Source organism: Xyrauchen texanus, chromosome 27 (genome assembly GCF_025860055.1).
Source record: "Xyrauchen texanus isolate HMW12.3.18 chromosome 27, RBS_HiC_50CHRs, whole genome shotgun sequence".
Taxonomy (NCBI): Eukaryota; Metazoa; Chordata; class Actinopteri; order Cypriniformes; family Catostomidae; genus Xyrauchen; species Xyrauchen texanus.
This window is the reverse complement of record NC_068302.1, coordinates 17,339,472-17,360,074: the sequence shown is the minus strand read 5'-3', so window position 1 is coordinate 17,360,074 and position 20,603 is coordinate 17,339,472. Positions and strand designations below refer to the sequence as shown.

Here is a 20,603-nt window from a genome sequence, read left to right as displayed (position 1 = left end):
TGACATCTCCATTGTATTTATCTCAAATACATCGAGTTTATTGAAAGGATCGGACGCAACACACTTTTGTCTAGTGGCTCCAAAGAGCATGCAAGCACTTAAGCCACACTTAAAAATATATGAATGTTACTGCATTAGAGATACCAAAATATCAAACCAAGTGCCATTTATTTTTAAAGAAATATAACACACATTTTAAGCAAAATATTTTACATAAGTTGTGTGTCAGGTTTCAAATTATAAACACATGTTCATAGCTAATGTAATGAATTGCATCTTTGGTTACTCTGCTACGATAGGCCTAACTGTATGAACTCGAGGGAAACGCACTCTAAACATCCACAAAAATATTAAACATTACCTTTGCTTTAAGAAATAGCAAATATGGCTCAGAAAAATTAAGTTAGCTCTAAGAAAGGGTTGAGCATTATTTGTTTGCAGATGACCATTGTTTTCATATTTTATTATCCAATTCAGTGAAAATAAAATGTTTTAAGCATGGCTTAAGTGTACAACAAATTTGTTAAGAGAACAGGCATATTTAACTTCACCTGGTGTGTCTTCATTTACATTTAATGTAGAAAATGTTTGATATTGGTAAAGATACCGACATCTCAGTATCCTCTTCTTTTATGTGTTAACACTCACCTGAGTCACTGGGCAGCACCTCTACACTCCATGCCTCACTTGTCGTCTCAGAGATGGTAGAACCGTATGGGTCCAGAAGAACAGGCAGACAAAGCAAGCTCCCCAACGCGTTCTCCGCCGCAGTCCCTGAGGAGATGAAATTTTTTTTAAAACGCATGTATATGGGGAAGGCACTTCTGACCGAAAACAGCCGGAAAGAGCACTACGACAGGGATGGGCAAAGGTTAATTGCAGTCTCCCTCCTTGCAAGTTTTCGAGGGTGAGCGTACACACAGACAACACACGCAGTATCATCAGGGTTGTGACTTTGAGGTGTGGATTGAGAGTAGCATCACTCATAACCTCATTATTCACTCAACCAGCATCCCACACAGCACCTCCTCTCTCCCGAACACTCCCAACAGGAGCTAATGCCTAACAAGGCAGAAGAATGGAGACGGAGAGCAGCGAAATGAGGGGAGAGAGAACAGCTAGCCTAGCGGGGGGTGGGGTTTGAATGTGTGTGGGGGCGTTTGATGGCCGGGTGGATGCAAAGATGAGCGCGCCCTATGAAACTCGACAGGCCAAATCTCCCTGCATACACACACAGGCAGGCCTGCACAAGGGCAGGTTTGGTGGGCCTGCAGGATAGCTTTCCCCCGCTGGCCCTGTTTACAGTGAGTGAGGCAGGGGCTCTGAGCCGCCCGTCTTTCAGGTGCATGATTAAATGAGTGGCACCCACAGTTGTGAAACAATTAGAATTTCTGCCTCATTATCATGGTAATCTTATCAGTGGGATAATGAGGTATTAATGGATATTTAATGTGTATCTCATAACCCAATCCCTCGGAGAAAACACATAAGGAAATCGCTGTAAATTCACTTAATGATGGAAAAGTCCCCCAACGCCATATTCCGAGCAATGAAAAATGGAGGATGCAAATGAGAAGGAACCAAGGTCAATAAGACAGCAGGGACTGTGTGAATGTCAGACGGAGGGAGAGAGAAAGAGAGATAACAAGGAAGACAAGGGAATAAAAGGAAAAGATGGGGTGAAGAGAGTGAGAGGATGAGTGAATGACAGAGGAGTGAGAGATGGCATGTGATGGAATGAAATGAGAAGCAGATTGAGGTTGTTCTTTATATGACTCTGTTCCGGTACAGTTCTCTGCGAAACATAGGAAATTGTCTAACTCTACAGAGAAGATGTTTTTTTGTGAGTTTTGTCTCAATCAAGGAAAGAGTGAATTTAATAGGGTCAAATCCATTTAGCCAAAACTGGGATGTGTAACAAATACATTACCCACAGAAACTTTCTGGACAGTCATGCTAAATTTATTTGAATTTTACCTTTTTTGATTGTATGATTTAAAAGGTGTCACAGACCTAGTTTTCTTCACTAGACAAAAAATTTCTTCAGATTCAAAACGGGTAGCGCACATGCTTTTGACATGCTAGAGGTATAGTGATCATGCGGGTTACAAAAGACAACTGTTGTCCATGTTTGACAGAGTAACATGAAAAAGAAATGGGGTGATCATCAAGTTGCTTTTTAGTTTAAGGAAATCAAACTATGACAACAGCATTTCAGAGTACGCACACAAAGTCTGATGGACTTTTCAGTAATAAGGGTTGCTAGGTTACAGCGAAATGTCCCACTCCCATCTCCTCTGTCCCTAATGATTTCCTGCCTTCCTTTCCCCTTTTACTGTACATCTAAGAGGCAAATAGACCCTCTCAAAATACAATTCAATCTAGTCTATTTTTCATTTATAAAACATTTATTAAAAAATATATATAATACAATTTATCATAATTTATAAGGCCAATCATACAAATATAATTACAGTAACACATTATATTCTAACCACTAGGGCGCTACTAATCAGGACTCACAAAAATACTGTAGTTAACCATAGGAACAAGTTTACAATTGACCACGAGGCACCAGTAATTAGTTTTCTGAACAATAAACTGCTTCTGATCATATAATGTTGTGTTTGTTTGTATGTATGTGATTTAATGCCCTGCCAACTTATGGTGAAAATTAGGTTACAATTTTATAAAAAGGTCTAGTTATTAAAACCTAAAGAAAACACTATGACTTTTTTGTATATATCATTTTCAAAAGTGTCAGCCGAAAAAACTAATTGCTCAAGGCATTAAAACCACCACAACCCAATAAAATTTTCTTCAGAGACAGTGGACTCTAGTATGACGCACATAATGGGGGATTTTCACCTGTTGTTAAAAACTTATAAGTAGAACATACAACGCATATCATCAAAATGAGTCTAAAACAAAATGTTAGGCATGCAAGAGATGTGTAGTTATACTTGAACCCTGAAAGTATAGGAGAGAGAGCCAATAACACTTATTCTGGTTATATATGCCTGTGTTTTTTAACTACTCCTAGCTCTGTGATCTAGCTGTGCAGTGATACACTGCGTCTTACCTGCTATTTCCTGCAATCTGTCCTCATCCATATTGGGGTCAAAGTCACTGCCCAGGACATCTGTGCTCCATGTCTCACTTACAGTCTCAGAAATGTCCCGGTCTTCCGTCAGGCCCATCATGTCCCGAATCTCAAACTTGCGCAGTTTATCGTCCAAATTATCCTGAGTGGTGGCTATATAGAGGACAACTCAGTGAAATTACTAAACACATACAACACAACAACTTTATATTTGTAATAGAAATTGCATTTGGTTTGTCATTTTTATGGACAACCTAAAAACATAAATTCACCTTGTTCATGTTCTAGTAGCTGCAAGGCCTCTGCACCATTACTACCAGAGGGCCCTGGTGCTCCTCCTGACACAGACTCCACTTCCAGGTCCAAAGAAGAGACTGAATTTGAGCGGTTAGACGGCCCTGTGGTCAAAACACAATTCCCATATTGACTAATTTATTATTACCATTTAGCTACTTAGTTGACACATTTATCTGAGAGGTCAACCTGGTTTACATGTTTGCTCAAGGGCACAATGCTGATTAGATCATATATTGCACATTGTAGGGTTTAAATCTACAATCAGTCAGTCACCAACACAAATTTTTACCCACTAGGCAACAACAAAACTATTATACAATCCCTATTCTGAAAAGGTAAAAAGTGATTTGTCAATTATATTCACCCTGCTATATTGAAAGCACAACAACTAAACATTATATTTTCCACCTTGTGAATTTCAGTGTTTTTTGCAAATGTACAGTAATTTAAAATCAGATGATTGCAACACACTCCAAAAAAGTTGGGACTGTCAAGTGTTTACCACTGTGATACATTACCATTTATTATAACACTTTTTAAGCATTTAGGCACTGAAGATTCAAGTTTGTTAAGTTTGGAATTTTCCCCCAATCATTCATTATGTAGGCCTTTAGCTGCACAATTGTATGGGGTCTTCATTGCCGTATTCCACACGTAATAATGCACCACACATTTTCAATTGGAGATGGTCAGGACTGCACGCAGGCCAATCTAACACCCGCACTCTGATTATTCGGCCAATATGTGGTTTGAAGTTGTCCTGTGGAAAATATTGTGACATCCCTGGAAAAGATTGTGCTTGATGGCAGTATATGCTGCTCCAAAATGTTTACATATCTGTCTGCATTAATGTTGCCCTCAGAGATGTGCGAGTTACCCATGCCATGGGCACTGAAATACCTCTGGCCCATACACACTTTTGGACCTGACGCTGATCAAATCTTGGATGGTCCTTTTTCTCATTGGCCTGGAGAACACGACGGCTGTGTTTTTCAAAAACGATTTGAAATGTGGACTCATCTGTCCACCCACTGTTCTACTTTCCATCTAAGATGAGACCGAGCCCAGAGAAGTCGACAGTGCTTCTGGACAGTGTTGATGTAGGGCTTCTGCTTTGCATAGTAAATTCTTAACTTTCTAATCTGTGGATGCAGCGGTGAATGGTGTTGACTAACAAAGATTTACTTTAGTAATCCCAAGCCCATGTTCATGAGATCCATTACAGATAAATAATGTTTAAGACAGTGATGTCTGGGGGATCAGAGATCACACGCATTCAGAAGTGGTTTTCGTCTTGCCCTTTACGCACCAAGATTTAACCAGATTCCTTGAATCCTTTAACTATATTGTGCACTGTAGAGGGTGAAATGCCCAAAATCCTTCCAATTTGTCTTTGGGGAACATTGTTCTCAAAGTGCTGGATTATTTGCTGAAGCATCTGTTGGCAAATTGACAAATCTTGAATGATCCATGCTCTTGAAGGTCTAGGCTGTTTTTGGAGGCTCCTTATATACTATGACATGATTACCTCACCTGTTTAACATCTCTGGTTTCAGATCGCCTTGTTATATTAACTCGTCAAATTGTTATTAATCTTAAATTGCCCTGGCTAAACTTTTTGAGCATGTTACAATCATCTGAATTTAAATTACTGTATATAAAAAAAATTAAAAAATCCATAAGGTAAAACATCATGTAATGTGTAGTTGTAGTAGGGTTTAATGTAATTTACAAATCACTACTTTGTTTTTATTAGCATTTTTCATACTGTCCCAAATTTTTTGGAATTGGGTTGTAATATTGATTTATTTGTTCTTAACTGCCAGTCTCTTTCTCTCTATATTTCCATCACAGAGGTTTTAAAGGTAAAAGAGACAGATGGACATGAAAGAGTTTATGGAAAAGAGAGCCATCTGCTGGTTATCTGGTGAAAACACACCCTCAGAAATGCCCTCCAGGTTGTCACTGCAGAGTGAGAAGCGCAGTGTTTTGTCGGGTTTGCCGTGCAGTTTGGTGTCATCGACTGGGGCATCTCCTGGTCCACAGTCTCCAAGATGCAGAGTCAGGACCTACGGAAAGAGACACAACAGAAATATATGCCAATCACCATCAATAGAGTTGCCAGTACTTACAGTATCAACTCCCATAAAATGACTAGATTACAATCTATAGTGATATATTTGTAATCTCATAGATAACAAAATAGACAGATAGATATTGTTATATATTGATACTGTTTGGTTTAGCTTGTTGCATAAACATTCTCACCTCATTCTCTGACATCATTCCAGGTACGGTCTGTATTGAGCTTCCAAGCGAGATGACTAGCACTTCTTCTGGCATGACCTCCTGTAGAGACTCCTGGGAGCTGGCCTCAGTGTCGCCCTCCTGGGCTATGTTTGACCGGCTGCGGCTGCGAGAGCCTGCTGGGTGAGGAAGAGGGGGGGCAGGGACAAACTGTTAGGGGGTTAGAAGCAAAGTAAGGCAGCTTGCAGGCTGTTTAAATGGATGGCAAGCTTTGGGCTGGAGTGCAGAAGCCCAAACATCAGGATGAAGATGCAAAGCACCATTATCACTGGTACAGATCTACTCCCAAAAATACACAAAACAAACTACTTTAAAGGGATAGTTCACCAAAAAAAATTTGGATCCAAACCCATATGACTTTAAAGGGAAAGTTAGGTCAAACGTAAGTCCTCAGTCACCATTCACTTTCATTGTATGGAATAAACAGGTAGTGAAAATGAATGGACTGAGGCTAATAATCTGTTTAGCATCAAGTCATATAGATTTAAAACAACAGCAGGGTGAATAAACAATGATCAAATTGTCATTTATGGGTGAACTTCCCTTTAAATTGATAGTTCACCCAAAAAAAATATTCTGTCATAATTTATTCACCCTCATGCAATCTCAGATGTGTACGACATTTTCTTCTGCTGCAGTGGTTAAATCTATCTCTTAAGAAGCGATATGATAGGTGGATGAGAAACAGATCAATATTTAAGTCCTTTTTTACATTAAATATCCATTTTCACGTTCTTCTTTTGTTTTTGGCATATTCTTTGTATACTTCACCACAGGGAGTATAATTTATTGTAATAGTATAGTAAAAAGGACTTAAATATTGGTCTGTTTCTCACCCACACTTATATTGTTGCTTTAGATATCGATTTACTAAATTAATGTCTTATGGATCACTTTTTGTGCTGCCTTTTGTGTTCATTTTGGAGCTAAACATTTTTTATTAATTAAATTGAATTGTGAGAACCTACAGAGCGGAGAAATTCTTCTAAAAATCTTTGTTTGTGTTCAGAAGAAACAAAGTCACACACATCAGGGACGGCATGAGGGTGAGTAAAAGAGAGAATTTTTCTTTTTGGGTGGCAACAGAACAAATAAATTATGTGAGAACTGTGCTAATATAATATCAACAAAGAACACTTAAAGACAATGAAATTGTTTGGTTCTAAAATGCTTTGATGCTAAATGCTAATCTTTTTAAAAAAAAAATTTATTTTAGTTTTTCTTCCTTTCAATTGTTTCCATAAAGCCAGGCACAGGTAATGAGAGCATTTTCAAATGAAGACTGCCACCAGTGTATTCTCACACAGTAAAGTCCTGTTTACATCTGGTATTAGCGTTCACCTCACAGGTACTACAGATCAACAGTTACACCTGGTATTTGCATCTCCTGTGAACACTTGTGATCTGAATTCATTGAAGGGAGGGTCTCTTAATTCCAAAACAACATATCAGGAGGATGTAAGGATGATGAAATCTAAGTTCTTTTCCGAGGGCCTTCCTTGGGCAGATTCTAATGTCTTCAATGTATATGCATTTCTGGTCTTGGTGCATGATATATGGTAACCACAAGTCAAATGAAGCAAAGAGAGCCAGTATGGAATATGGTGGTAAAAGGTTCAGATACCTCAAGATTACAAGATTTATGACCCATATGAACTGTCTTGCTTGTCTGAACAACTGAAACTACATTGAAATTGCTAGAGGCAAGTAATGCAGCCCAGATGTGCTATAGCGTGCATTAAAATTCCTAGCTGGGACATACAGACATACAGCAGTCACGGCAATGACTGGCAAAGCATGGGTGAGGCAGTGAAAGGCTGTGGATGGATGAGAGTACTTGAAAATGTCAGCCACAGCAGAGTGGCAGGGCTACACACCAAACGGGGTTACTAAAGGTATATGAGCAGTAAGGGCTGTGGCAGAGGGCTCCCAACACGTAATGGCAGCCAACTGTTGTCCTGATGATCATTGGCAGCAAGGCAATAAAAAAGGTGGAAGAGACAGGAGGAAATCAGAGAGTTGGTGGACAAGAGAAACAGCATACGGTGGCTTCAAAGTATTCAAACACTTAAGCTTAAAAAAAAAAAAAGGATCTGAATATCATTGTATTACATAACAAAATATCAAACCAAAGGGCATCAGCAAACACAAGATGCGAGATAACCAACTTCCCTTTTCTTATCCATTTTTGCAATAACTTTTAACTAACTTGTCCCAAGGTCATTTTTAATGGATGTATGAAGTACATGAACACTTATTTTTTGCTTAATTTTAAACCATATATTATTTTACTATTTTCAACCTAACAAACTTATTTTGTTAAATGTTCTGCATGAAAAGTGTGCTTGTGCTTTCTGTCTTAAAATACACTACTTGCTATGATAGTTTATCAAATGCAATGACGTTTGTAAGAGTTGATTTAGTGTCCAAACACTTTCTGGGGCCACTGTAGGTAACAGACCCGTTAAGATAAGAACTAACAGTAGTTAACAGTCAACAGAATCCACTGCTGTCCATGTCTGAGTTTTTTAAAAAAAGTTTTATTTGTTTTTTATTTTTCAACACCTCAGGCAAAGCGTGCGCAAACAGAGTCTGGATTTTTCTGTAATCAGAGTTAGTATTTAAGAAATAAATTGCAGCAAAGATCAAGCAGTAAATCTAATGTAGAATGAATACCAATAGGAAGTCTGTTCTTCTTGTTGGCAGGCGTAGTGGCTGGGGAGAGCTGGGGTGTGTTAGAGGGCGTGAGCTCCAAACTGTTGCTCTTTTTTGTGCGGGATTGAGGTATGTTGGCCAGTAGGGTTTCCAGAGCCATGTGATCCTCTTCTCTGAGCTGATCGCCTGCCGTCACACTACGCACAAAGTCCACCTGAACACAGAGATGATATGAAGTTCGAGATATCAAATGTTTTTGCTTCAGGCCCCAGATTTTACATTAGACATCAGGAGGTGACTGTATAAAACACAGGAAAAAATGTTTCCTTAAAATCAAACATTGTTAAGTAGAATGACTAGTAACTGAGGCTGTCATTCCCTTTCACTTTCTTTTCATGAAAGATGTTTTGTGTGACTGAGATTTACATTCTGACAAACATCTTCTGTGTTCCACGGTATAAGTCATACAGGTTTGATACAACATGAGGGTGATTCAATTACAGAATAAAATTTTTTTGGGTGAACTATTTCTTTAACATTTTATTAACTGACAAGCATAATCGACAATTAAAAATCAACATATTGTAAATATATAAATGACAGCAGAAGTGTGATTTACCAGCCTAAAAATTAGCATGGTTTTTCCCTGCTGTCCGCAACCACAGAACAGACCAGCAATACATTTTTGGATTGCAAATAACCCACCAGTTAAAGTGATTAATCTCTGTGTTTGGTTTATATTCAATCTTATTTAAAAAAAAAAAATTTAGGAAGTAATTGCTACAAGCTGAAATCAGATGATTTTCGCAAGCTGATATCCTGTTAAATCTTTTGGAGAATCAAGGTATTGGTAAGGTGTACAGAGAGCTTTCTTTACATCTTAAGGTAACTTGAATTTATTCTTAAACAGTGCTGGTAATTAAAGCAGGTGGGCCTCATTATTCAGCTATCATCATTAGTGAATTTCAAACAGTGAGTCTAATGCAATAACAACATAGGAGTCAGGCTAATTGGATCTGTAAATGACAGTGTGATGATGAACACCTTGCTGCTCATGCTGAGAACACACACACACATGAAAATGGAGGGTAACTGACTCTTGGCAGGTTGGGCTGGAAGAGTTAAAGCATTATGACTGGAAAGGTATGCAGTATGACTGTTACTGGTGTATTGGCTGGACAGGTTTAGGCATGTTTACTTCACTCTTTCACACCGCAAAAGAACGAGTAATTTGTTTTTATTGATTTGAGACTTATGTAAGAGCTGACAAAGCATTCTATGACATGCAGTATTTCCTGCACTGAACCTACATTATTCAAAAGCACCATGGCATAATATGTATACATTATAACATTTTAAATATATTTTAGCACAGTTGAGAACTTGTGACTTGTGTGTAACGAGAGAGAGAGAGAGAGAGAGAAAGAAAGGCCACCGCAAAATAATATATTCACAACAACCAGTCAACACAGCTTTCTCTTGCTTCATATTGTTCTCAGTGACTAAATGCAAAAACTTGCACAACATGCTCTCCGAACAAATCAATTGATCAGTGTGTTTCCTTTTAATCAATCCGCCTGAATCTAACATACGAGTCTGAAACGTGGACTGACTTCACTCACATCCTTACTGAATCGACTTGTATTGCTCACTCAGGTATTCACTCACTGAATCACAGGTTATTATGACAACCTTGAAATGAACCATGAATCGTTACAGTGTTGAATAATGTGATGTTAAAAATGCTAATTTGTAATGTTAGTGAATCTTTAATCAGTGTAATTACTGATTGGTTATTAATATGATTATGTGTGGTCAAATACATACCTGCAACAGAGTTTAATTAAAGGGGTCATGAAAAGGAGAATACAATTTCCCTTGATATTTAGACATATAAAAGGTATTACAACAACATAATGTAAATTTCAGAACTCAAAACTTTCTCCCCAGTCTAAAAAGTGAATTTATATTTGCCACCCTGCTGAAACATCTAATTTTGAAATCTGTCTGTTCGTGAAGTCACGAAACATGGCTAATTTTTATTTACACATCCCACAACATTCGTCTTCGCACCCTTGACCATGTCAACTGGCGTGCATTTCACATCAAGATGACAGGCCTTGTGTGTATAACTATTCCTAACAAAACACCAAAGGGGACCCACTTGGGCTATTATTTATTATTTTGTATATAAACATGAACTACACAGACTTCGACCGCGGACATGAATCTAGCCACTTTTAAAAGATGCAGTGTCAAGTTACAACTCAAAGGAAGAAGCAATTATCTTATTCAGCTGCAACATCTGTCATGGATGTGTTCAGTCAGAGGGCCAAAAACATGGTGAAAAATGTATATATACTAAACTGTGACTGTTTTGGTTAAAAAAAAAAACATTTATAACATTATCATTGGACCGCAGGGAAGACAATACAATTATGAAGGAAAGCACTTAATGACCCCTTTAAATAAAAACATAAAAATATATTAGGAAATACTGATGATATGTGTGGCAGGGCGGAGGGCGGGGCCGGGTCGTGATCCTACACACCCGGTCCCGTATTAGGCTAATTAAGCCTCCGAGGGATAAAGGTCGACTGCAGGGGATCGTGCGGGTGAGATAGTTAACTGACATGTCCGTCATGTGTGTGTTTATGTTGTCTTTTAAGTTTATCATTAAACTATTATTTATATTGTCAAGATGGTTCTCGCCTCCTCCTTTCCATTGATCCGTTACAATATGTTTTGAAATTAATGAAGGTGTACCAGCAAATACCTTATGTATCTCACAGTGTTCAGAACATCGGCCAGTCTGCTATATTAATATGATAAATCTGAATAGAGTTAACAGCAGGCTAGTATTGTGAGGCTTATGACTTTTTTAGGAACTGAACAGCCCATTTAGACAATTTGTACTTTTAATGATGTAATCATCAATGTCCTTCCTTACAAACATTATCTCCATTTCTTCATTACGTACCAGAGCCAAAAGCTGATTATGAGTCACGTAAACCACAGTCCGCGTAAGGCCCTCAAGCAAGTTCATTGAGGTCATTGGCGGAGTCTCAACAGCTCTTCCGCCAATGACTACATCCAAAAAGGCAGCAACACACATCTGAAATAAGCCATTTAAAAACGTTAAATGATATAGTGCACAAATATTCAATCTTCACTATTCAATGTTCATCTTTAACAAATATGAATGACATAAATATTTTATGTTCATCAATAACAAAATGATTAATACAATAAAGTTTCAGAATCAGAAACAAAGCAGCCTCATAATCCTGGGAATGTCTCTTACCTTATCAAACTTTGACAAACTGCTTTTACGTCGAGGGTCTCCATCATCTGCATCAGACATGGCTAACTGCTGCAACAACTGCCCCACCTAACACATGAAATTGGATTGTATTGTTAAAATATATCTATACCGCAAACCAATCAATCAATCACAACTATGGAAAATAATCTCAGCATTTTAAACCAGGCTGAAATCCTCATCACAGTTGGATTGTACACTACATGTCCAAAGTTATGTGGGCAACCCCTTCTAATTAACAGGTTTGGCTAGGGCTCCCTAAGTGAAGAAAAATCTTAATCTTAATTCTGTGGCATCAAATTGCTTTCTTAGAGAATTGTGTGCTTCCAATTTTGTGTCAACTGTTTGGGGAGGGTCCTTTTCATTTCCAGCATGACAATACCCCTCTGTACAAAGTGAGGTCCATGAAGAAATAATTTACTAGTCTAGTGTGAAAGAACTTGACTGGTCTGCACAAAGGGGTAGACCTGAACCCAATTTAACACCTTTGGGATGAATTGCAATGCAATCTGTGAATCTCACTGATGCTCATGTCTAAATCAGGAGCAAATCTTGCTGTCCTGTTACATAGATTGGAAAGCTTTTCCAGAAGAGTGGAAGATGTTGTAGCAGCAAAGGGAGGACCAACTCCCTATTCATGAAAATGGTTATGATTTTGATGATGTTCAACAACCACATATAAGTGTGGTGGTTTGGTTTCCACATATTTTCGGCCATGTATTGTAACATACTGAAAGATAACATCAAATTACTGCACCTGCATGAGGTTGAAGCGTGCCACTTCATTGATTGGTGCATCTGAGATGATGCCATACTGCTCAGGGTTGACAATGGCTGGGCAGATGAAACATGTGAACAGCAAATCAGTGCACATCGTCCTTGCCTCCCCGACCTCTAACCTCTCCACCCGTGCCAACGTCTTATACATCTGAAACACAATCCAGCGCAGACTCTGTGGGAAGCAGTAGGTGTACTGCTTAAGGCAGCCAATGAAAGAGTTGACCAGGGCCACTAGTTTGGCCTCATTGGCCTCCACCGCAGCCTGAACCTTTCTACGGTATTCATCTGTCCCTTTCTCACCGAACAGCCGCTCCTGCTGGGCCGGGGTGAAACGCTCGATAAGTTTGCCTGGATCTGTCTCTAGATGGTCCTCATCCTCCACCAGCAGTTGCATGATGGGTTCATGGAGGGTGGCGGTAAGGAATAACTTGGCTGAATACAGGCCCTCGGAGAACAGTTTAAAGAGGATGCTGAAGGCACACGTGCCTCGCCGTAGCAGGCGCCGAGGGTTGTCATTTTCCTTTAGCTCAAATTCCACCAAATAACGTAGTACCTGATAATAAAAGTACATCACAATATTTACAAAAGAGCATCGAGTAAAAAAAGTTACTTTTAATGTTACTGTTTAACTTTTTAAAAGTTTAATTGTTAATGTAAAGTACATAGTAGTTGAAGATATCAGAAGTGTGGCAAAGTATCTAACTCATAAAACTGATAAAAAAGTGTCCCCATTAATAATCTAAAAAGCTAAAAATGGTGTGTGTTTAAAATAGGGCTGGACAATTAATCATAAAGTAATTGAAACCGAAACTCAGAACCTCTAACCGACGTCATTTTCCCATGTCGGTTATTCTGTTAATTCTTTCCCCTTAAAAACATACTACCGCGTGTGTAGTCACGTGACTCCGCCCCGTCCAGTCAGCGGCATGGAAGCAACATGGAGGTGAACTCAAACACAGAGTCAACTGAGCAACAGGAGCAGGTTTTACCAAAGAAAAATTCAGCGTCTGTCGTTTAGACATATTTTGGTATCAGAAAATACACCGAACAAAATGTAGTCAAATGTAAACACAGAAGAAAACAACGTTTCAATGACCAAAGGTAATGCCACCAATCTGTTTCAACACTTGGAGCACAATCACGTTACTGAATATGAACAGTGCATAGCTCCAAAAAAGAGAGAGACTGACGAGCACCCAGAAGCAAGTGTCTCCACAAAGCAGGTGTCGATAACACAAGCATTTACAAATTCTACACAATATGAAAAGGATACAAGATGGAAAGAATAACTGATGCCATTTGTTACTACATCGTGAAGGATATGGCTCCCATAGCTACAGTGGAGCGCAGTGGGTTTAAACACCACGTTAAAACTGTCGACAGAAGATACACTGCGATCCATCACAACCATATTTTTCCCAAACTGCACTGCCTCAGATGCTGCCTGACACCTGAAAAGGTAAACATGCTACTGTTTCTAAGTAAGAACCTAGAGTAAATACTTTCAAGTAGAGTGACAGAACAAGATCATTGAGAGGAAGATCACATGCAACAGCGATCATTTGTTAGATTCAAATCTATAAAGCTATGTCCAAGCCCTGCTCTTGCTCTTAATCAGCAGTGTTCTATTTAAATTTTTGCACATGGCATCATTTAAAATATTTTTTTACAGGAGATGCAAGTTATTATTTTCTACTTTTCACATGAGAATATTTCAAACGTAATTTGGTTGCAAAAGATGCTGGTTATTTTCTACATTTGACATGGCAATATTTAAAATTTATTTTCTTTGCAAAAAAGCAAGTTATTTATTTTCTACTTTTTACGAAACTTGCTTTTTACATAAACTGAAATGTGACTTTTTTCATAAGACGTTTTCATTTCAAGCAATGTGTGCTTGATTTAAATTGTTTGAAATTTTCAATAAGCATAAATAGTTTGATGTTCCTTCAATTATTTTAAAATCACAAAGAAATGCACTCTTTCATTAGACAAAAATATCCCACCTTTAATAGTTGAGCATATTTACAGTACAAACCTTGTCAGTAAACTATGAGGGCAAAAAATAAAATTACAAAAATAATCGTTCATTAATCGTAATAGTTAAAATGTTCAATTAATCGAGATTTTGATATTAGATCATATCGTCCAGCCCTACTTTAAAATGAGGAAAAATCAAATATTACTGTGGTTTGAAGTTATTTTTGGAATAACAGGCATTATTTGCTACATAAATCATATTAAATTCTACTATAATGCAATGAAGGATGAGGATAATTGCTATTGTGTGCGTGTAGCACAACTTGTAGAGCATAGCATTAAGAACACCAAAGTCATGGGTTTGACCTCCAGGGAATGCATAGACTAATAAAACTTTTAAAAAATGTTGAATGTGCTATTAGTCACTTTGAATAAAAGTGTCTACCAAATGCATACATTTAAGTGCATAAATGAAGGTATCAAATGAAACCATGTCAACCAATCTGAACTTTTCAATGGCCAATCTCTGATTTCTAAATGCAGAGAATGTTGAACCTTGATGCGGATGGGCTAAAACAGCAGAAGACCACGTTGGGCAATTTATTAGGACAATAGTGTCCTAATAAAGTGCTCAGTAAGTGTATATTGAACTCAATACACATGCTTATATTCAATTTACCTGCAGCAGGTAGCTTTCATCCTCTTGCATAATGCAGTTGCCATAGAGCGAGGTGAAGACTGCGTATATGACTCCCTGTGTGTGCTCATGATTGAGTCTCTCTCCTGCAACCAGACAGGAGGCCACCAACCGCGGGTTCTCCCTCAAATGGCTCAAGAACTCCCCGTAGATGCTCTCCTGAAAGCCCAATGTCTTATAACCATCCACAAACTGTGTGTCCTCAAGCACCTTGGCATGCTGGCAGCATTCTGCTGGAGAGGCCTCCGCACTGGAGGGAAAAAAGAGAGAGACAGAGAACTGGGTCTTATCATAGTGTAAGAAAAGTAATGTAGGCTAAGCTTGCTCATCTGTTTCAGGTCAAACTGATATTGCCAAACTTATGTACATTAAATATAGTGTTTTTCTATTATGTAGAAATGCATTGCACAGTATTATAAAGCATCTGGATTTTTTTTTTTTTTTTTGCATTGAAAGTGTCAGGAATTTATTTTAATAGATTCATGTCTTGTTACTGATGAAAAAAAAAAAAAAAAGATTGTAACTTCATAGCTTAAAATGGTAATCAAATTTTGCCCCAAAAAACCATGGGGTAAGAAATAAAAAAAAATTAAAAAAGAATAATCACTGACAAATGAGACTAGAGAAATGTGTCTTAAGTCTACTGTAGATTCAGCTTTGCTACTGTAGTAGTAGAGAATCTAACTTTTGACTGAACCTATGTGAGGACTCAAAATGTAATAGCCCACATGTACAAGTCGGGGGTACAGCATTAGACTTAAATGAAAGTTCAACACTATTTAAGAGTAACTGATGTTCCAAAGAGAATTGAAAAAGAAGAGGACAAGCGAGGACAAACAATGAGTTTGCATAATTCATAGAAGAGTTTTGCAATTCCACTTTTTTTCATGGAACAGGTCTCGTTGCAGGAATTTAATTTCTGATTGTGAATCAATTGAACAGAAAAAGGATAGATGAAATGGGATGAGTGGAGAAGCTGTTTAGAAGTCTCTAAAGCAGACTAAACATGCAAGTATTTGGTGTCCCCTACCATTCAATATACTGAAGCAACAGCAGTTTATCCCAATGCAATTCTGATACCTGTACTCTCAGTATCTGCGAATACTGATCCCGATCCGATACCAGTGCTGAATATCTATACCTCACTGTGTGAAACTTGGGGGTACTTTTCTATTGGTAAAGAAACACAAACCTCCAACTATGCATTAAGAAAAACATTTTTATGAACTAGTCTACTGGATAATCAAAGTAATTCCAGTGAAAGTCTTCAGTAGAAAAGAAGCCAGTTCTCTATTGTACTTGTATCTGGACTTAAAAAGATAAAAATATTTTTTTTACTTTAGTTGTATGAATATCAGTATACTTTTCATTCACAGAGTTATTTTTTTGAAGCCCAGTCAACTTAAAAATGTTGGTAATTTTTAAACCAATTATAAAATCACAATTAATTCTGGCTTTTATTTTGCAGAACACTTTAGAAAGACATTTGAGTGTGTGTGGGCTAGTTCACAGTAGTTTAATATGCTTATTATTCAAAATCTGATGAAATGGTGCTCCGGTGCTGTTCTCAAAGCATGTTATAAGCAAACCAAACTATCGAGCATCTACATCTGAGGAGGAGTTCGTGTGGAGCGCTCACATATTTGAGAGCTGAAAACAGCAGTACATCACGAGCCATGCATGTGCTATGAGTGAGTGTCAACTGAGCACCTGCATGCATACTAAATATTTACTTATTACATGCAGACTTTAGTGATTCAGAAAGCTATCGTTTCATTGTCGAATAGTCGTTTGATCTCATTTAACGTAACATGATCACATTGAACTGTAATGTTGGCATGCGAGAGCAGCACTGCAGTTCGTGCCTGACTCTAGAGAGGAAGAATTACACAGATCACGGTCCAGATGCACTCTAAACTTTCCAAACAGCTTCAGGTGATGTAGATCGCAAAGTACAAGGGAATTATACAAACATACCAAATAAGAGCCTGCACTTGCAGCAGCTAGATTATAATGCGATGGCTCATGACTTATTGAATCATAATATATGTCACTGTGCATTTATTATCGTGAAGAAAATTGGCAATATGCCAATAGTGTTTTTGGGGGATTAAAGATGGATTGAAGTGAACAGAAAGGTGAAAGAGGTAGTCTTCACCCCATTATACACTGCAACAAAATATGTTTATGATATGTTTTTGTTTTGGCTTGTTTTCCAATAAAAATATCTTAAACTCATTTAAAACCATGTACATTTTCTTTAGCAGCTATACTGCACAAGTAAAAAAAAATTATCTGAGAATGTCGAATATTATATAAAAAATATAAATATTTTAAAATATCTATATTTTTTATATAATATTCGACATTCTCAGAGAAATTTTTTTATTCGGGGCACAAGCTGAATAATCAGTTAAGAGCTAATGATTTATTGTTGCTATAAATCACCGAATAGTCCAATAATCGTTCTAATAATCATTAAATTAATCGATTATCAAAATAATCGTTAGTTGCAGCCCTACTTTGTTGGATTTGGATCGGGCTGATAACAATCTAATAAAAACATCAGTATCAGAGCAGTGTATCTCTTGATTATATAACTCCAACTGAAGATCAAATGGGCCACAATAATTGGTCTTAGATTTTCAACCAGCAAAGCCCACTGGAGCTTTTTGGCATTTAGAAGACTATGAAATGGCTTAACCCTCTGGGGGTGCCGGAGCGTCCTGCTGGATTTTTTCGTCATTACAGCGGAAACAACATAAAATTCTCTGTCATTTTTGGGCATACAGTTCGTGTAAGACATCATTAGAGACTATAAAGGGTCTACTTTTATTTGCGTACACTCACAATAACAACAAAACCTTGTGCTTTTGTAAAATAAAGAAAATAAAAAGGGTGAGCTGTCAGCAGTCTCTGGGTTTGCGAGCATATATCTGAAACACACGTCACAAAAATGAACAAACTCTGTGAATACTTATCACAAAAAAATGAAACATATGTCTAAAGAAAGCTTAAAACATCTACTTTTAAACAAAATAATTCAAATTTAAAACTAATATTCTCCTGCAATGTATTCTGTATGAAACTAAATTATGTACAGTTTTCCTGGCTCAGCTAAATTATCTCTAATGTGTTCCCACCAACCAGCAGAGCACGCCATTCATACGCTAATGTGCTGAGACGATCAATGCAAATGGTAAATGCCCCCGACTGTGTCTTAAAAACAACAAGTCCGTACATTTTTCTGCGCGTTTGAAAGTCAGCACGATACACAAGTGAGAAAACTCCTGGACAGTGATGAAGAGTTACAATTTTCCTTCATCGGACTCCAATGAACGTTTGTATTTTGAAGAGAGACTTGATGCAGCAGAGGATACAATTTCGGAGGAGTAAATCATTTAGTTTTCATTAGCTGACATGCAATTTTATATAAACATGTACATATTTTACTAGTGGGACTGTTTCCAGACTTGTATGCTGTATGATATAAATATGATATATAATATGATATAAAAATAATATGAATGTTTAAATTATATTTTAACTAATGTTTATGCTGCCTCATTATCATCAATAAAGCTTGTGCTTGCAAATATCTGTTCAGGTGTAAATAAGTAAAATGCACTTTAAATATGACCATATTAGAAAATCACCATCTTAATGACAATGATTTCTGAAGGATCATGTGACACTGAAGACTGCAGTAATGATGCTGAAAATTCAGCTTTGATCACAAATTGCATTTTACAATATATTCAAATAGAAAACTGTTTTTTTTTAATTGTAAAATGAGTTCACACAATGTTTTTACTGTATTTTGGATCAAATAAATCCAGTCTTGATGAGCATAAGTTTCTTTTAAATGGTAGTGTAGGTCTAAAATTAATAAAGTCTTAATGTAAAGAATATGTATAGTCAGATTACTTCTTTTAACTTAAACCTGATTTTGATCATTAAGTCTCCTCACATTCATTCTCTTTCTGTCACATTCCTCAGTGATAGTCCCAGGGGAGGGGTCTTTTGTCTCCTCATGTGTGAAATACAATCAATATTTATGATAGTTCACGCCTCCTTGCATATGATCTTTATAACACTAAAAGTGTCTTACAAAGGTTAAATGACTATATTGTTTTGTAAGAATGAGTGATCAGGATGGTTTCACATCATTTTGTAGCAACAACTCTAGGCTACAAGATCCAGTTCTCAAAAGGCTTGTGGACAAATGTTTAGTATGTGTTATATGGCCTTATTTCAATGACTTAAAACATTTAGTTATTTCAAAAACCATGCATAAAGGTTATTTTCTCAAAAATACAAACATGTACACTAGTGGTCGACCGATATGGGTTTTTTCAGGCCGATGCCGATCTTTTGAAATCCGGGTCGGCCGGTGGCCGATTTATGCTGCCGATTTATTTTGGTTGATATTTGGCCAGTATGTGCTTGTTTTTAACCTCTTAATTGAACCTTTTATTTGAAAGATAAAATGTAACACAAATAATTACTTAAGAATAGACAAAATTTCTCAAATACATTTATTGAACACTTGACCAATCTGCACTTGTACACTTACATTACAAATTTATAATGTAAAAACATATTGTATAAATAATGTATAACAAATATATTTAATAAACAAAGCAGGTGTTACGAACTGCTCCGAGACACGAAGGTTGAAATCCAAATGCAGATTTCATTAAGGGGCAATCCAGACACGTAAGCCAATATTCAGAGCATCCAAGAGAAGCACAGGCATAACTAGGGATGGGTATCGTTAAGGTTTTAATGGTATTACTATCTTACCGATACTGATCCGGTACCTTAGCGGTATTCTTAACGGTTCTATTTGTTATACACATATACATACATACATACATATATATATATATATGAAACAAAGATAAACAAAAGATAAACAATTACACAAAGACAAACGTTATATAGGCACAGTGATTTAATTTCAGGAAGGTCTACTAACATTACTGTTCCGGTGTGGTCTAAAAAGAAATCTAAAAGTAATCAATTGTAAAATAACACTGCATACTTTATCATAGATAGATTAATGCTTATTAATGCAGAAGTTATTCATTCAAGAGCTGTAAGTGATTTTCTCTTTGCCTTTTGTTGTTTGATTTGCAGTAATGGCTCAATCGTCAGCATGTTTATTAGACTGCTTCCCCTTTAAGACCGAGTTCAGATCTAATAGGCTCCTGATGCACCATATTTTCTCCCAACTCTTTCCATAACTACATCCATTTAAGACATAAACTGTGTTTAAGTGAATCTCCAAGCCGGTTGTTTTGACATATTGTGTATAGTTGATCGTTTAGACGCACACATGAAACCCAAAGTAGCCTATACTTTGCTTGTCTCATTGCGGTCTCTTTCGGAGCGCGCAGCGCCTTAGGGAACAGTATCTCATGCGCTCTTTTTATTATTAAACGCATCCCGCAATTTAG

The 20,603-nt window shown here is 37.3% G+C and overlaps 1 protein-coding gene across 6 annotated transcripts in view; it reads right to left on the bottom strand.

The window, feature by feature from the left end:
- The window catches only part of gapvd1 (GTPase activating protein and VPS9 domains 1), a 65,678-nt gene that overhangs the window by 26,142 nt on the left and 18,933 nt on the right, over positions 1-20,603 (bottom strand). For 4 of the 6 annotated variants that reach the window (XM_052094436.1, XM_052094439.1, XM_052094440.1 and 1 more), the window contains exons 3-12: positions 15,124-15,391; positions 12,442-13,017; positions 11,667-11,753; positions 11,343-11,477; positions 8,384-8,576; positions 5,669-5,826; positions 5,340-5,469; positions 3,376-3,501; positions 3,083-3,256; positions 649-774 (exon numbers count right to left, since the gene is read on the bottom strand). In XM_052094436.1, the coding sequence (XP_051950396.1) occupies positions 649-774; positions 3,083-3,256; positions 3,376-3,501; positions 5,340-5,469; positions 5,669-5,826; positions 8,384-8,576; positions 11,343-11,477; positions 11,667-11,753; positions 12,442-13,017; positions 15,124-15,391 (1,973 nt within the window). The remainder of the gene's footprint in view (positions 1-648; positions 775-3,082; positions 3,257-3,375; positions 3,502-5,339; positions 5,470-5,668; positions 5,827-8,383; positions 8,577-11,342; positions 11,478-11,666; positions 11,754-12,441; positions 13,018-15,123; positions 15,392-20,603) is intronic. The other 2 variants (XM_052094438.1, XM_052094441.1) reach the window with 1 other exon arrangement.